Source organism: Carlito syrichta, unplaced genomic scaffold (genome assembly GCF_000164805.1).
Source record: "Carlito syrichta isolate Samal-C Ts95f unplaced genomic scaffold, Tarsius_syrichta-2.0.1 Scaffold301769, whole genome shotgun sequence".
Taxonomy (NCBI): Eukaryota; Metazoa; Chordata; class Mammalia; order Primates; family Tarsiidae; genus Carlito; species Carlito syrichta.
In genome coordinates this window covers 21,018-36,110 of record NW_007245865.1, presented here as the reverse complement: position 1 = coordinate 36,110, position 15,093 = coordinate 21,018, and the positions used below count along the sequence as shown (strand labels likewise).

General features: G+C 40.9%; 1 protein-coding gene across 1 annotated transcript in view; it reads left to right on the top strand.

Moving 5' to 3' along the window:
• LRIG3 (leucine rich repeats and immunoglobulin like domains 3) overlaps window positions 1–15,093 on the top strand; it is a 55,733-nt gene that overhangs the window by 32,594 nt on the left and 8,046 nt on the right. Inside the window, exons 6-14 of the mRNA XM_008055196.2 lie at window positions 546–689; window positions 1,027–1,170; window positions 1,540–1,683; window positions 2,588–2,668; window positions 3,824–3,895; window positions 6,090–6,161; window positions 6,672–6,835; window positions 9,884–10,204; window positions 11,612–11,893. Coding sequence (XP_008053387.1) covers window positions 546–689; window positions 1,027–1,170; window positions 1,540–1,683; window positions 2,588–2,668; window positions 3,824–3,895; window positions 6,090–6,161; window positions 6,672–6,835; window positions 9,884–10,204; window positions 11,612–11,893 — 1,424 coding nt within the window. The remainder of the gene's footprint in view (window positions 1–545; window positions 690–1,026; window positions 1,171–1,539; window positions 1,684–2,587; window positions 2,669–3,823; window positions 3,896–6,089; window positions 6,162–6,671; window positions 6,836–9,883; window positions 10,205–11,611; window positions 11,894–15,093) is intronic.

Below are 15,093 nucleotides of genomic sequence, written 5' to 3'. Positions count from 1 at the left end.
GGGGGGGGGGGGGGGGGGGGGGGGGGCCATAAGATCTAGGCTTCAGTAATTTTTAAAACTCTCAGGTGGTTTCAGTGCATGACCAAGGCTGAAAACTACTGCCTTAAAGAGAAAGCATTAAACCTAAAAGGAATCATGAAAGAGTCACCAAATTTGTAAGCAGATTGGACAGGATAAACTTGAGACCCTACTCCCGGGTAGACCTCATGTTTTAGCATAATATGTAATACTCTTATTCTGGATCATGTAAAAACAAATATTAACTTTTTTGCTTCTGTCCTGAGTGGACAAGCGTTTAGAAATTAAAGTGCGGTCTAGTTTCAATATTTTATTATTCCAAAAATACATCACACATTTCAGAAGAAAACCCCTTGACTGCTAACAAATTGAAATTCTTTGCAATAAAAATGTTCAGAAATTTAAAATATTCAGAGTCATTGAACACTGACTGGTTCCACTATATGGTAGTAATGACACATTGTATTACTACCTCCAGGATTTAATTGTCATATAAGCTAACCATTTAATTGTAATATCCAATGCAGTGAATTGAACCGAAACAAGATTAAAAACGTGGATGGACTCACGTTCCAAGGGCTTGGTGCTCTGAAGTCTCTGAAAATGCAAAGAAATGGAGTCACAAAACTTATGGACGGAGCCTTTTGGGGGCTGAGCAACATGGAAATTTTGTAAGTGTGGACTGTCACGATCCCTACTCTGGCAGGATGATCACAGAATGCTCTGTGCACACCCAGAAGCTCTTATTGGAACACCTAAAATCTCATAATTCATCACCTTAGTTACAATTGAGTATTCAGTTTTGTTTCAGATCATGGGATCAAGAGTTTGTAATGACATAGATTCATAAGCATTTCAACTGTAAGAATGTGTAGGATTTTTTTGCCGATGTCTCCATATAACAAAAGCCCAACATCTAGTAACAATAGGAATATGTAATAGGTTGTAATCACATGTCCCTTTTGAAGAGGCTAGATAATGAACTTTTGATTCTTATTGTAAATGTAGGCAGCTGGACCATAACAACCTCACAGAGATCACCAAAGGCTGGCTTTACGGCTTGCTGATGCTGCAGGAACTTCATCTCAGCCAAAATGCCATCAACAGGATCAGCCCTGATGCCTGGGAGTTTTGCCAGAAGCTCAGTGAACTGTGAGTTGCCTTTTCTTCTCCTCGGGGTTGAGAGCAGGGATCTGTGAAATTTTCATAACGAAGTTTCCAAGGTGACAGCTTTTTTCACATGCAACCTAGCCGTATTTTTGTTGTGGTAAGTTGAAGCCAACTCTTCTGTTTCAGTTCTGTGGCACATTGGGGAAAGCCGTGCTGGGTATTTTCACATGAAGAGAGTGTATTTTTTTTTCTTTGATTGCTGAGATGAGACGTATTTACATGGTATTATTATGGTAGAATCTTAAAATAAGGGTTATCGTGGCTCACGTATTTACCTGTCTTTTGGAAAACAAGTCATTGTGTTGGATTGACAAATGAAAGCCATTATTTGTTTTTCTTTTTTCCTTACAGGGACCTAACTTTCAATCACTTGTCGAGGTTAGATGATTCAAGCTTCCTTGGCCTAAGCTTACTAAACACATTGCACATCGGAAACAACAAAGTCAGCTACATTGCTGATTGTGCCTTCCGGGGGCTTTCCAGTTTAAAGACTTTGTAAGTTACACATTTTGCTCTCAGTACATGTACCTAATTGGTTCCTAAATGGGCCCACTTTTCTCCAAGCAGATTTCCTTTGTTGTCAAGGAAGCGTGTACAGCCTCAGAAGACGAGTCTTAATCTTTCCCAGATCAGTTTGATTACAATGGATCCATTTCATCCATATGTGTTTCTTAAAGGGATTTTAAAAAGACAGTGATCAGATTGTTTTGGTGATCTCAGCATCTCCAGGAAGTTGGTGACTCCTTAAGAGGGAAGCAATTTTAAATCTACTAATTTTTCTTTATAAAATACAGATTATAAAGTACTCATAGCAAAAAGGCATACATAGGGGCAGTGAGGGAAGATGCATGTTTATCATGCCAGTTGTATCCACAACCTGATCTCTGTCCTAAGAGAAAGAAGAAAGAATTGAATTAATTGACCTTTGAAAAGTCTCTCAAATGTTAATTTAAGGTTGTGCAATGGGCTTTTGAGTTTTGCACTGTCAGAAACTTTTGCTCCGTTCACTATTTGAAGCAGTACATAATTGAAAGACATACTGTATGCTTTGGCGAACCACTGCTTATGTGGTTGGAACAGTGGTTTTAAAGTTTAATGTATTTTTCAGACTAGTCAAATCTTTCAGAATTTAGTCATCTTGATGGAGGCATTAATAGGGCCAGAGTCAACTGTCTTGATTTTAGGCAAAAACTTAAAAAATATCGTTGAGGGAGGAGAGTGAGGGTGTAAGAGATATGTTGGAGAGAGAAGGATTTTCTGTTATTTTGGAATGGGTGGAGATAATATGGGAGATTATGAGGAATTTGTTATAAATGATATGCCACCTGGCTGGTGATCTTAGGTTCCTGAGCATGTCTCTCTAAAGTCTAAAGAGAATTTTATTTTTTTTTTAAATTAGGGATCTGAAGAACAATGAAATTTCTTGGACAATTGAGGACATGAATGGCGCTTTCTCTGGGCTTGACAAACTGAGGCGACTGTGAGTATGATTTGCCTCATAATTTGACTCACTCTTTGGCTAAAAAATGTCTTCATTGAAGTCAGCTCCACAAGTTCACCTTACAAAGAGATCAGAAATAGGTGCTGCCGGGCACAGTGGCTCAAGCGTATAATCCCAGCACTTTGGGAGGCAGAGGCGAGAGGACTGCCTGAGCCCAGGGTCTCAAGAAAAGCCCGGGCAACTTGGTGAAACCGCATCTCTACAATCAATCAAAAAATCAGCCTGGCGTGATAAGCGCACACCTGTAGTTCCAGCTACTTGGAAGGCTGAGGCGGAAGGAATGCCTGAGCCCAGCAGGTCAAGGCTGTGGTGGCCATGAGCGTGCCACTGCACTCCAGCCTGGGCGACAGAGTGAGACTCCAACTCAAAAATAAAAAAAGAAACAGGTGCTTAGTCTGATGCTACCCTTTGTCATTTCCCAGATGAGTGCTTTTGTACAAAATGTGTGTTTACTTGCTTTTCTTCCTTAGGTAAAAGCATTTCATTCAGCGCTTTAATTTGTTACTTATTTTAGTACCTAGATAAGAATTTGTAACCATTATGAGTGCTTATACTTTTGTAATTATGATTGCATGGAAGGCAGTGCACTCACTGGCAGCCACATTTTGAAGCCCTCAGTGTTACACTCTCCTCACAGGAATTTGTACATGAAGTAGTCCAACATCCACTAATAATGTTGTAGTAAGTTCAAGTAATACAGGATAAAAACATCTCACAGTTAGCCATAAAATGGTCTTTGCAGATGGCCAAACTATATGTTTTAAGCCAGCAGTTTTCAAATCGAGTTCCATGGAGTCCCAAACTCCCCTGGATGGTGAAGGTATCCCCAGAAAGGAGGGGAAAGATAAAACATTCATATATCTGCTTTATTTGTTAGCAATTCGAGGCAGTTTACTTGAAATAAAGTTTCTACTTATCCCAAAAGGACCTGGAAAGACAGTGCTTTGATTTGATCAGCAGAATTACTTCTTGAATGCCTATTTTTGTTAAACTCTTTGTTGAATGCTTTGAAAACCCTGTTGAACTGTATCATTGACTTGGACATAAAAAACAGTTCTGTTTATAAGAGTTGCATCTCCAACATGGCTTTTTTAAATGAACTGTTCCAGCGTAATTTTTTTTTTTTCCCCCCAGAATCCTCCAGGGAAACCGTATCCGATCTATTACCAAAAAAGCCTTCACTGGTTTGGATGCATTAGAACATCTGTGAGTAACTGGGATTTGGCCACCCCAAAGCTAGTCTAGGATGGTTATTTATGGATGCGTCATGAAAGATTAGACTGACTAGAATATAATTTCGTTGGCATCCTCCCAGTTTCATAAAATATATTTACATACCTTCCTATCATATGTCTATGTCTTTCTTTCTCTCCCTATCCACCTGCTTGTTATTGTCTACCTACTTACCTATATGGAAGTATATACATAGATGTTTTCCTTTGTATTTAATGACAATGCTTTACTTCCTTAATGAGTTTTTAGTTGTTTTTTTTTTCAAGTAGTGGTATATTTAATTTTTAAAGAATTCCCATGTAGTATATACCCACTATACATAGGGCACTGTGCCAAGTATTGACATATATTGTCTTACTTAATCCTTATAAGAATACTATTCAATAGCTGTTACCGTCTTTGCTTTTAAGCTAAGTGGAGGTTCTGAGGGTTCATTGATGCCATTGGACAGTTAAGAAGATGACTTAGATTTTAAAGGTCAATAATGGCCATTTGCACAATCCTTGTGAGTGACATAAAGAGGGTTTTAACACTCCTTGGAGAATGTTAGTCTGTTACTGCTGTTGTTTAATGATGAAGTGTGCACCCCACCCCATTATTCTCCTTCCTGTTTTCTCTTGTTACTGACTCATCCGTTAGCAATGACAGAAGCAGGACTCAAATCAGAGGTGTCTCTGCTTTCACAATGCCCCTGCATCACACCAGCTCTTGCCTGCACAATCTCTGCCTCCACTCTGGGTAACTCCTTGCACACGTTTCTGAAATGACATTTAGAGGCTCAGGAATTTTCAATCCCTGGAAGCAAGCTAGCCAACCTTGATAAGAATCAAAACCTGTGTGATCACCATGTCCTGACTAAATGAATCAAACAGCTGCTTGTAACCATGGGTAGATGTTTTATACTTGCAGTAAAATGGCAAAGTAGTGTATACTTTAGTCCCCTCTTGACTATTTTGAGGAATGCTTGTCGCCAAGAGTTTTGATCGCTATTGACTTGGACAAAAGAAGTGTCTAGTTAAAATACACATTTGGTTTGTACTCTGATGTGTGCTCCGTGTTGAGTATGAAGACGTGGTTGTTATCTACCAAGCACCGTGTTGACCTCTTCTGCCTGCACCTGTTAGTTTGAGGGGGGTCTGGATTGCTGGACATCCTGATGGTGCCATAGTTCAAATAATAGTAGGGTAGGACTCTGCAGAGCTGAGTTTTAGAAGGGCGGACAGTTATCACTGTACTTACTGAAACAGATTAGTTCAAAAAAGGGTTTGTCATCCAGCCTACTCCGTTTCTGGGCAAGTGGAATTAGTGGATCAGTGGAGTATTAATCTCTGCTTCAGTTTTCTTAGACCTCTCTTGATTCTCCCAGCCTCTGTCTCTGCCCATGCCTGGCCCCTTCCTTCTTCGTCTTTTCTTGCCACTTATCTCACTCAATATCCCCTTTGTATACGCTGACCCTTGTAAAGAAAAACAGTGGCAATCATTGTGGTGAATACTTTCATTCAAACTGCTCATAAGCGCTATTTTCAAAGAAAAGCAGCCCAGAATATGCTCTCATTTTATGAACATCCCGCCTGAAGTGTATGTTTTAACAAGTACATCTTGTCTGAACATCTTACTAGTCGTGCATGGCAGAGTCAGGCGAGTAGTTAAAAGCATAGGTTTTGGAATTGAAGATAATTGTTTCAACTCTTACCTTCCGCTTTTGAGCTGAGCTAGGTGGTAACACCGTTGACTTTTGGGTTGCTTTAAGAATAAATGCAGTAGCACATGTAAATCTCTTCACTGAGTGTATATCACAGAAAGTATTGTGTAAATAATGTTTTTAAAGAGCACAATTATGAGGAATTTTATTTGTGTATTTAGAAGGAACCAATACTAACTTTCGGTTTACCAATTTGAATAATGAGAAATAGAATAAAATAATATAGCAGAACAGCTTGGGCCCTAGGGAGTCAAATGACCTTAAGTGGTGACGGAAAGGAAATCTTTCATGAGAACAGAACCTGCCTCTGATACAAATGCCCTCTTCTGGAGTGCCCCGTTTATATATTTCAGCACAGAAAGTATCTGTTTGGTGAACGGGGTGGGCACCCTGGACCCAAACTTTGCCTGCAAGTATGCAGTGAAGGTTGTTTGCTCTGACTCATTTGATTTGGTTGTTTTTCAGAGACCTGAGTGACAACGCAATCATGTCTTTGCAAGGCAACGCATTTTCACAAATGAAGAAACTTCAACAATTGTAAGTTTTCTTTCTCTTCCAAGAGTTTCAAATAAAGCATAGAGGGAAACACTGTCCTGTGGTGTGTCATCCTGGATGCTGTGTCTATAAAAAGTGTCTAGCACATTCTTAACATTACTTAATTTTTATTCCAGAAAACAAAAGGAGTTTGTTATGAGTTCCCTTTGTTGAAATGAGGAGTTCTTTCTGTTCTGAACTCACACCTTAAATTTGTGGGACTAGATATATAGTAGTACAGAGTTTAAATATAGTAGCAGTTATCTCAGTTGTAAGGTGTTTTTGATAGGATCAAGGTAACACGTCTATCACAGTAGGGCACTAAAAACAACAATAAAACATTATTCTAGATACATGCCTTGCATTTTAAGACAGGCAATGGAATATGTGTTACATGGGATGTGTGTATTTGGTTTCCAAATTCATTGCTTTGTTAATATTTACTTGGTTTTAGTTTGCTTGGAGAAATCTGCATTTCATACAGAATAAATTGAATGTGATTACTCTCCACAGGCATTTAAATACATCAAGCCTTTTGTGTGATTGCCAGCTAAAATGGCTCCCACAGTGGGTGGCGGAAAACAACTTTCAGAGCTTTGTAAATGCCAGTTGTGCCCACCCTCAGCTGCTTAAAGGAAGAAGCATTTTTGCTGTGAGCCCAGATGGCTTTGTGTGTGGTGAGTATGTGTATTGCCCTTGCCTTTTGTTCCTGCTTCTTTTTTCCCCTTATTTATCCAGATAATGGGTTTATATTCTCTTTATAAAATTCTTATTTCTGCTGAGGTAGGGGACAGTGGATCTATAGTTTGCTGATTACTTTAATCTCTCAGATGGGAGAGAGAGTGTTCTCCATCTTTGAGTGTTCGCTTCATCTTTGTTTTGACGTCAGGGTGGGTTTGGGGGAAGAAGGATGGAATTGGACCTTGGGGGAGTTGAAGGATCATCTTAGCCCTTCCACTTAAGTTCCCAGAATCTTACTTAGTCTCTGCGTCTGTGAAATGGGAACTCTTGTCATCTGCTCTTCCTAACTCTGAGGCTTTTTGAGAGGCTACCATGAAAGGGAAGATGATAGGATTTATGGGCTGCCAAAAAATTAACTCTTGGTGGGCAAAGCATTGCAAGTAATAGGAAGTTTGAATTTACTATAAATAATTCTAAGGTTTATAGCTTTAGCATCCAAGAATCTCGGCATTAGATGTCTACTTACCCTAAGTTCACATAGCTAGTCTGTAGCAGATCTTGATTAAAAATTTAAAAAATGTTTTTACCTCTTGCACAGTTTTCTGTCTACTGCATTACACTGCTATTTACTATTAGTGACCATGGAGACCTTTGTAAAAAATAAATGTGAAATAATATAAAATAATGTGTATAAAATAAGAAATCAAAGTTTGCTTATATCTAAGCATGTGTTGTGTTCAAATATTAAGAAACTCCTTTTGCATTGGCATTTAGAATTTTACTTAAAAATGCTTTGTCTACAATATATATTTTTTTAGGTTTCAGCATTAAAAAGTGCCAACCTTTTTTTCTGGAAATAAAATCTCTGTTTTGGATCTGAGTAATTTGGCATTCACCTATAGTGGCCTGAGCCAATCCTTTCCATCATCCCTATTTCTCCAGTTCCAAGATATGAGCTCCCTATCACTTTGAGATGTGTGTGTGTGTTATGTGTATACTATATATAGTACACTATGTAGTATATGTATACACTATATTATACAAACTATATGTATACTATATATGCTACATATATATATGCTACATATATATGCTACATATATAGTATACATATAGTTTGTATAATATAGTGTATACATATACTAGTATATAGCATGTACATTGTGTGTGTGTGTGTGTGTGTCTGTGTATGAGAGGACCCCAAAACAATAGGAATCATTTTTTAGTACATGCTTCTCCTAGGTATAAGTGTTCTAGGAAACCATCAGCATCAGTGTACCAGCTAGTGTTGTGAGAGACTGTGTTCCACTTCAGCGAATTTTTTTTGGAGATTCCTTCAGCACATATGCCCATTTCATGATGGTTGATTCATGTGTGCGCCTGTCTATACTGTGCTGAGTGTTCAGCAGTTTTTAACCAAAACCGGCATGACCCCCATGCCCTACCATCCCTGTTAACCTGATCTTCCCCCGAGCGACTTTTTTTCATTTCCTCAGATGAAAAAAGTCCTCAAAGGGAAACGTTTTGCTGATGTGGAAGAGGTGAAACAAAAATGGCAGAAGTACTAGAAAGCATCAATGGATAAGTTCAAACACTGTTTTGAGCAGTGGAAAAAGTGTCTCGATAGGTGTCTTACATCAAACAGAGAGCACTTTGAAGGTGACTGAAGTTTAAACATGTAAGCATAAATACGCCATTTTTTATAAATAAATTCTGGTTTTTTGGAAAAAAAAGTATATATATTCCATAATTTTTTCCCATCATGAATCTGAACCATTGATTTATCAGATGAGAGTATCAAAGCAATACAGAGAAAGAAACCATCTTGATTAGAACACAGCGTGTTCTGGAACAGTGACAACACTGGACTTATACCCGAGCATCCCCCATGCCCCATCCATCACACATAAAAGTTACTTTTCCAGAGCACCCCAATAAGACACCTTGGTAGATCGAAGATGTTTCCTTCTGGGTTTTAAGCCATGTCAGAGAAACTGAAGTTCAAAAAGGTACCTTTTCCAAAAAGTAACAGAGAACTAAAAGTAACTGTTAAGAATGAAAGAGTTGTTCAGCTCTAATTACAGTGCAACTGTGACAGTGTAGCACGGGTCACATGATGGATAGACACTCAAAACTCCAGGCAAAGCCAGCATCTTACAGCTAGTTTTAGAGATGCTTTCTCTTGTGCTACAGATTTTTTTTTTTTTTTTTTTTTTGGCAGCTCTACCTGACTTACTGCGTTTTTAATATAGGCTCCTTTTTTGGTAAGTGGTATGTTCATTGCTGTCTTTAGTGATATTGATGAATCATGATTAATATTTGATTTCTTAATTTCACCGCTCCTGATGTGTGGTGAACATGGGAACAATTGCAGTTCCTGGTTGTAGCATTGGAAGGTGATCCATGAGGCTGGAAGTTTTTTTGTTGTTTTTTTCTGAGTTGGAGTCTCACTCTGTCACCCGGAGAGCAGTGGCATGCTCACAGCCACCCCAGCGTCAATCTGCTGGGCTCCGGCAATCCTGCCGCCTTAGCCTTCCAAATAGCCAGAACTACAGGCGCTCCACCACACCTGGGTTTTTTTTTTTTTTTAATTTATTGTAGAGATGAGCTCTCACCAAGTTGCCCGGGCTGGAATCGAACCCACGGGCTCAGCCAATCCACTCGCCTTGGCCTTCCACAGTGCTGGGATGATAGGCTGAGCCACCAAGCCTGGCCAGTTTGTTAACTGCTTTCTTCTTATACTAAGCACAAGGGGTCTGGCAGAAACTATGGGTTTTCCGATTGTTCCCAAGTAGCAGTCTCCTCACCAGCAGTAACGATTGATGAATACATCTCCGTCTCTATTCGAAATGAAGGAGTGATTTTACAAACACCCTCCCAGGGTCCCCTCAACACTGGGACTATGCGTCCGTCTGTGAAAATATACACAAAGGGTGAAACCTCAGCCACTGTTTGTTTTGCATGTCTTGGTGTTCAGACTGGCGCAGCGTTTGCACTCTTGAGTCTTAACACCGTTTTGTTTCCTCCTCTCCATTTTGAAACAGACGATTTTCCCAAACCCCAGATCACGGTTCAGCCAGAAACGCAGTCCGCGATAAAAGGCTCCAATCTGAGTTTCATCTGCTCAGCTGCCAGCAGCAGTGACTCCCCAATGACTTTTGCTTGGAAAAAAGACAATGAGCTCCTGCACGACGCAGAGATGGAGAATTACGCACACCTCCGTGCCCAGGGCGGGGAGGTGATGGAGTACACCACCATCCTCCGCCTGCGCCACGTGGAATTTGCCAGCGAAGGGAAATATCAGTGTGTCATCTCCAATCACTTCGGCTCTTCCTACTCCGTCAAAGCCAAGCTTACAGTAAATAGTATGTGATCTGATTTTTCTGTTAGCATTTAGCGTTCCCTTTTAGAAAGAGAGAAGCCCTGATTTCCTTTCTTGTCTTCTTAATCCTGTCCTTTTCCGCTTCTAGTTCCCTCCCTGACTCTCCCCACCTCTCGTTCCACGGTATTAAGATTTCTGCTTATTTGTAGCTAAGCCTGCAGTTGCTGTGTAGAAGTCATGCCATACTCAGTGTGGCGGAAAACGCAAAGAGGAGCCAGACAAGTTTTGCTCTTCACAAGTTGACAAAATACTAGACTGAGGTCGCAGGCCATAAAGTGTGGTATTAGGGGCACACCACCTCTAGCCAGGTGCAGTGGCTCATGCCTGTCATCCCAGCATTTTGGGAGGCAGAGGCGAGAGGATTGCCGGAAAGTCTGGGGGTTTGAGACCAGCCTGGGCAATGTGGCGAGACCTCATCTCTACAATAAATTAAAAAATTAGCTGGGTGTGGTGGCGTGTGCCTGTGGTTCCAGCGACTTGGAAGGCTGAGATGAAAGGATTGCCTGAACCCAGCATTCCAACCTGGGTGACAGAGTAGGACTCCAACTCAAAACAAAAAAAACAAAAGCACTGCCTTTAATTCAGAAATCTGCATGTGAATCCTGCCATGCCTTCTTGTAGCTGTGTGACTCTCAGCAAGTTCCTGAATATCTCTGTGCTTCTGGTTCTACATCTTTCAATTAGGGATAATAGGACCTACCTCATGGAGGTATTGTGATCATTCAGTAAAATAATATGCCTAGAGAACTTAGCAAAATGCCTGCCATCCAGGGAGTGCTATACATATGTATATGCAATAAACATTAACCACTGTAAACAAACGTATATCACCATTGGCTTTGTGTGGTAGGTATGCAGTAGGATCCTTACAATTGCTGTGGTAGATTTTGGATACAATGCATCAGTGCTTTCACTCAAATAGTTGCTAAGGCCTGACACAGAGAGCGGTTTTGAATTTAAATTGTAGGGCCAAACACATATTTCCAAGTCATAGGATGTTAGAGCTACCAGGAGGAACTATAAAAAAATAAATAAATGAAGCGAGTGGTCAGGGTGCAAAGAGATTCATTGTATGGCCAAGATCGCAGAGTTCATTATCAAGGAGACTGAAAATTGGCCAGAAAACAGCCTAAAGACCTTCAGTCTGAGGATTGGATGACCTGTGTTTCATCCTGACTCTGTCATTTCTGTACCCATGTAACCTTGAACAAATCTTTCAATCTCTCCATCTGAACTTTAGTTACCTTGTCTTGAAATTGGAAATGACCTCTCTGCTTTATCTATGTCAGGGACAGACGTTTGTACATGTCCAACCGAAAAATAAAAAGGAACACAAGTGGACCACTAAAACCCCATCGTGCTCATGCCTGCATTGTTTTTCTGATTTCAGTGCTTCCCTCATTCACCAAGACCCCGATGGACCTCACCATCCGCGCCGGGGCCATGGCGCGCTTGGAGTGTGCTGCTGTGGGCCACCCAGCCCCGCAGATAGCCTGGCAGAAGGATGGGGGCACAGACTTCCCAGCCGCAAGGGAGAGGCGCATGCATGTGATGCCTGAGGACGATGTGTTCTTCATCGTGGATGTGAAGACAGAGGACATTGGGGTGTACAGCTGCACGGCTCAGAACAGCGCGGGGAGCATTTCTGCAAATGCAACCCTGACTGTCCTAGGTGCGCGCATTTTGTAAGATTCTGTTCTGTCAGTCAGTCTTGAAAACCCGAGTACTTGTGCCAGTAATTGTGAGGGTGAAGGGTGGAGGTCCACCGGGCATTTCCTTTTCCTGAGAAGAACGAGGGTCTCTCGGAAGCTTTGAAGTCAGGGAAGCCATTACATCCTTGCGTCTGGCAGTGAGATCACCACTCTCCTCCCATCCTGAGGAAAAAGGACAAATGAACACTTTGATGCTTTCCTTTTTTGCGAAGATGACCCTCTCCCCTCTTCCCATTGTGCAGTCTCTCTAGGTAGTCTTGACTTTACAAAGAACATATAAGAAAATAAATGGAGGAAGCTGGGAAGGTCCTACTTTCTTTATTTGGCCTACCTGGAAATTAGTTTTTTCACCTTTTACGTAAACAAATGATTTTTTTTTAAATTTTAAAGATGTGGAGTGCAATTAGGTATACAAATGTTCATTATGCAGGTACCCTTGTTGATGAGGTGTCGCCCCCCCCGTCTCCAGCAGTTTCCCAATACTGCCAATACCTTTCTTATAGTATTATGATAATTGTTCAATATCCACTTATGAGTGAGAACATATGGTACTCTGTTCTTTGTTTTTCTGATAGATCACTGAGTATGATAGACTCTAAATCCATCCAAGTTGCTGCAAAGTCCATATGTTTGTCCTTTATGACTGCATAATATCTCATTGTGTATATATACCATATTTTTTTATCCAGGTCAGTTTCGATGGGCAGCATGGTTGATTCCATGTTATTGCTGTTGTGAATAATGCTGCGATAAACATGAATGTACAGGTATCTTTTGTGTAGAATGATTTGAGTTCCTCTGGGTATATTCCCAATAGAGGATTGCTGGATCATACGGAAGGTCAATTGCTAATTCTTTCAGAAATCGCCATACTGTTCTCCAAAGAGGTTGCACTAGTTTGCATTCCCACCAGCAGTGTGGAAGCATCCTGGCCAGCATCTGTTGTTGTTTGTCGTATTAATGATGGCCATTCTTACTGGGGTTAGATGGTATCTCAGTGTGGTTTTGGTTTGCATTTCTCTGAAGATTAGTGAGGTTGAGCACTTTTCCATGTGTCTGTTGGCTGCCCATATGTCTTCTTTTGAGAAGTGTCTATTCATGTCTTTTGCCCACTTTTTAATGGGGCCGTTTGTTTTTTTCCTTTTGGCACGTTTGTGTTCCTTGTAGATCATAGATGTTAGGCCCTTGTCAGATATACACTTGGCAAATATTTTTTTCCCATTCTACAGGCTGTCTCCCCATTCTCTTGATGGTTTATTTTGCTTTGCAGAAGTTTGTCAGTTTGATGAGGTCCCACTTGTCTATCTTATCTCTAATGGCATGGGCACTTGGGATTTTGATTAGGAATTGGTTGCCTGTTCCAATGCCCATAAGAGTGTCTCCTGCATTTTCTAAGGTTTTTATAGTTTGAGGTTTTATGTTTAGGTTTTTGATCCATTTAGAGTTGACTTTTGTGTATGGTGATAGGTAGGGGCCCTGTTTCAATCTTCTACATGTGATCCGCCAGTTTTCCCAGCACTATTTACTGAATAGGTTCTCCTCTCCCCAGTGGTTATTGTTGGAGGCTTTGTCTAAAGGTGAGTTAGTTGAGAAATTGAGGTTTTGCTTCTGACATCTCTGTCATCTTCCATTGGTCCGTATGCCTGTTCTTGTACCAATACCAGGCTGTTTTGATTATTGTAGCCTTATGGTAAAGTTTGAATTCTGGAAGTGTGATGCCTCCTGCTTTGTTTCTTTTGCTAAGGATTGTTTTGGCTATTTGCGGTCGTTTATGTTTTCATATGAATTCTTGTATTATTGTTTCCAGCTCTGAGAAGGATGATGTTGGTAATTTAATGGGTATTGCATTGAATCTGTAGATTGCCTTGGGTAGGACGGACATCTTAACAATGTTGATTCTTCCTATCCATGAGCATGGAATGTTTTTCCATCTGTTTGTGTCTTCTTGGATTTCTTTGAGCAGTGTTTTGGGTTTACTCTCTTTTCTTGGTCTTCCTGGAAATTAGTTCTTTTTCACCTTTTAAATATGTAAACATGTTTGCCATTCAAAGTCTGTTTCAAAGTTAAAGTAACCTATGAACATACCAGACAATACAAGTAAATTATTTTCAGAATTTTAATATAAACCTAGCCATCTGGCCCTAAAATGTTTCATTTTATAAACTTAAGCGAGCCGGGCTCGGTGGCTCAGCCTGTAATCCCGCGCCTTTGGGAGGCTGAGGTGAGTGGATTGCCTGAGCCCGCGGGTTCGAGACCCGCCTGGGCAGCGAGACCTCATCTCTACAATAAATCAAAAAATCAGCCGGGCGTGGCAGCGCCTGTAATTCCGGCTACTCAGAAGGCTGAGACGGAAGGATTGCCGGAGCCCAGCAGGCGAGGCTGTGGTGACCGGGAGCGGCCACTGCACTCCAGTCTGGGCGACAGAGTGAAACTCCAACTCAAAAAAAAAAAAAAAAAACTAAACTTAAGCGGCCAGCGTGGTGGCTCAAGCCTGTTATCCTAGTGCTTTGGGAGGCTAAGGTGAGAGGATTGCCTGAGCCCAGGAGTTTGAGACCAGCCTAGGCAATAGCAAGACCTCATCTTTACAAAAACAATTTAAAAATTAGCTGAGTGTGGTGGCGCATGCCTGTAATCCCAGCAACTTCAGTGACTAAGGCAGAGGGAATGCCTGAGCCCAGGAGGTCGAGATTGCAATGAGCCATGATTGGACCACTGCACTCTACTCTGGGCAATAGGGTGAGATTCCCACCAAAAAAAATATTTAAAAATAAAAACCTAAGCGTTCTTATTATTTTTCCTATCAACATACTCTTGTGCTTGAAATTATTCATATACTTTCTATTTTTAAAAACACTTTTGTTTCCCACTCCCACCACCACCGCCAATTTCCCCACTTTGGCAAGAGTGAGGGAAGTTAGTAAAAAATGGGTAAATATTATCCATAACTGATGTTATGAGTAAATGACAGCAGAATAATGAGATCCCAAATGTTGCACGTGTTTGGGCTCTTAAAAAAGCATGTTCAAGCTGGGATTGGTGGCTCAGCCTGTAATCCCACGCCTTTGGGAGGCTGAGGTGAGTGGATTGCCTGAGCCCGCAGGTTTGAGACCCACCTGGGCAGCGAGACCTCATTTCTACAATAAATCAGAAAAATCAGCCG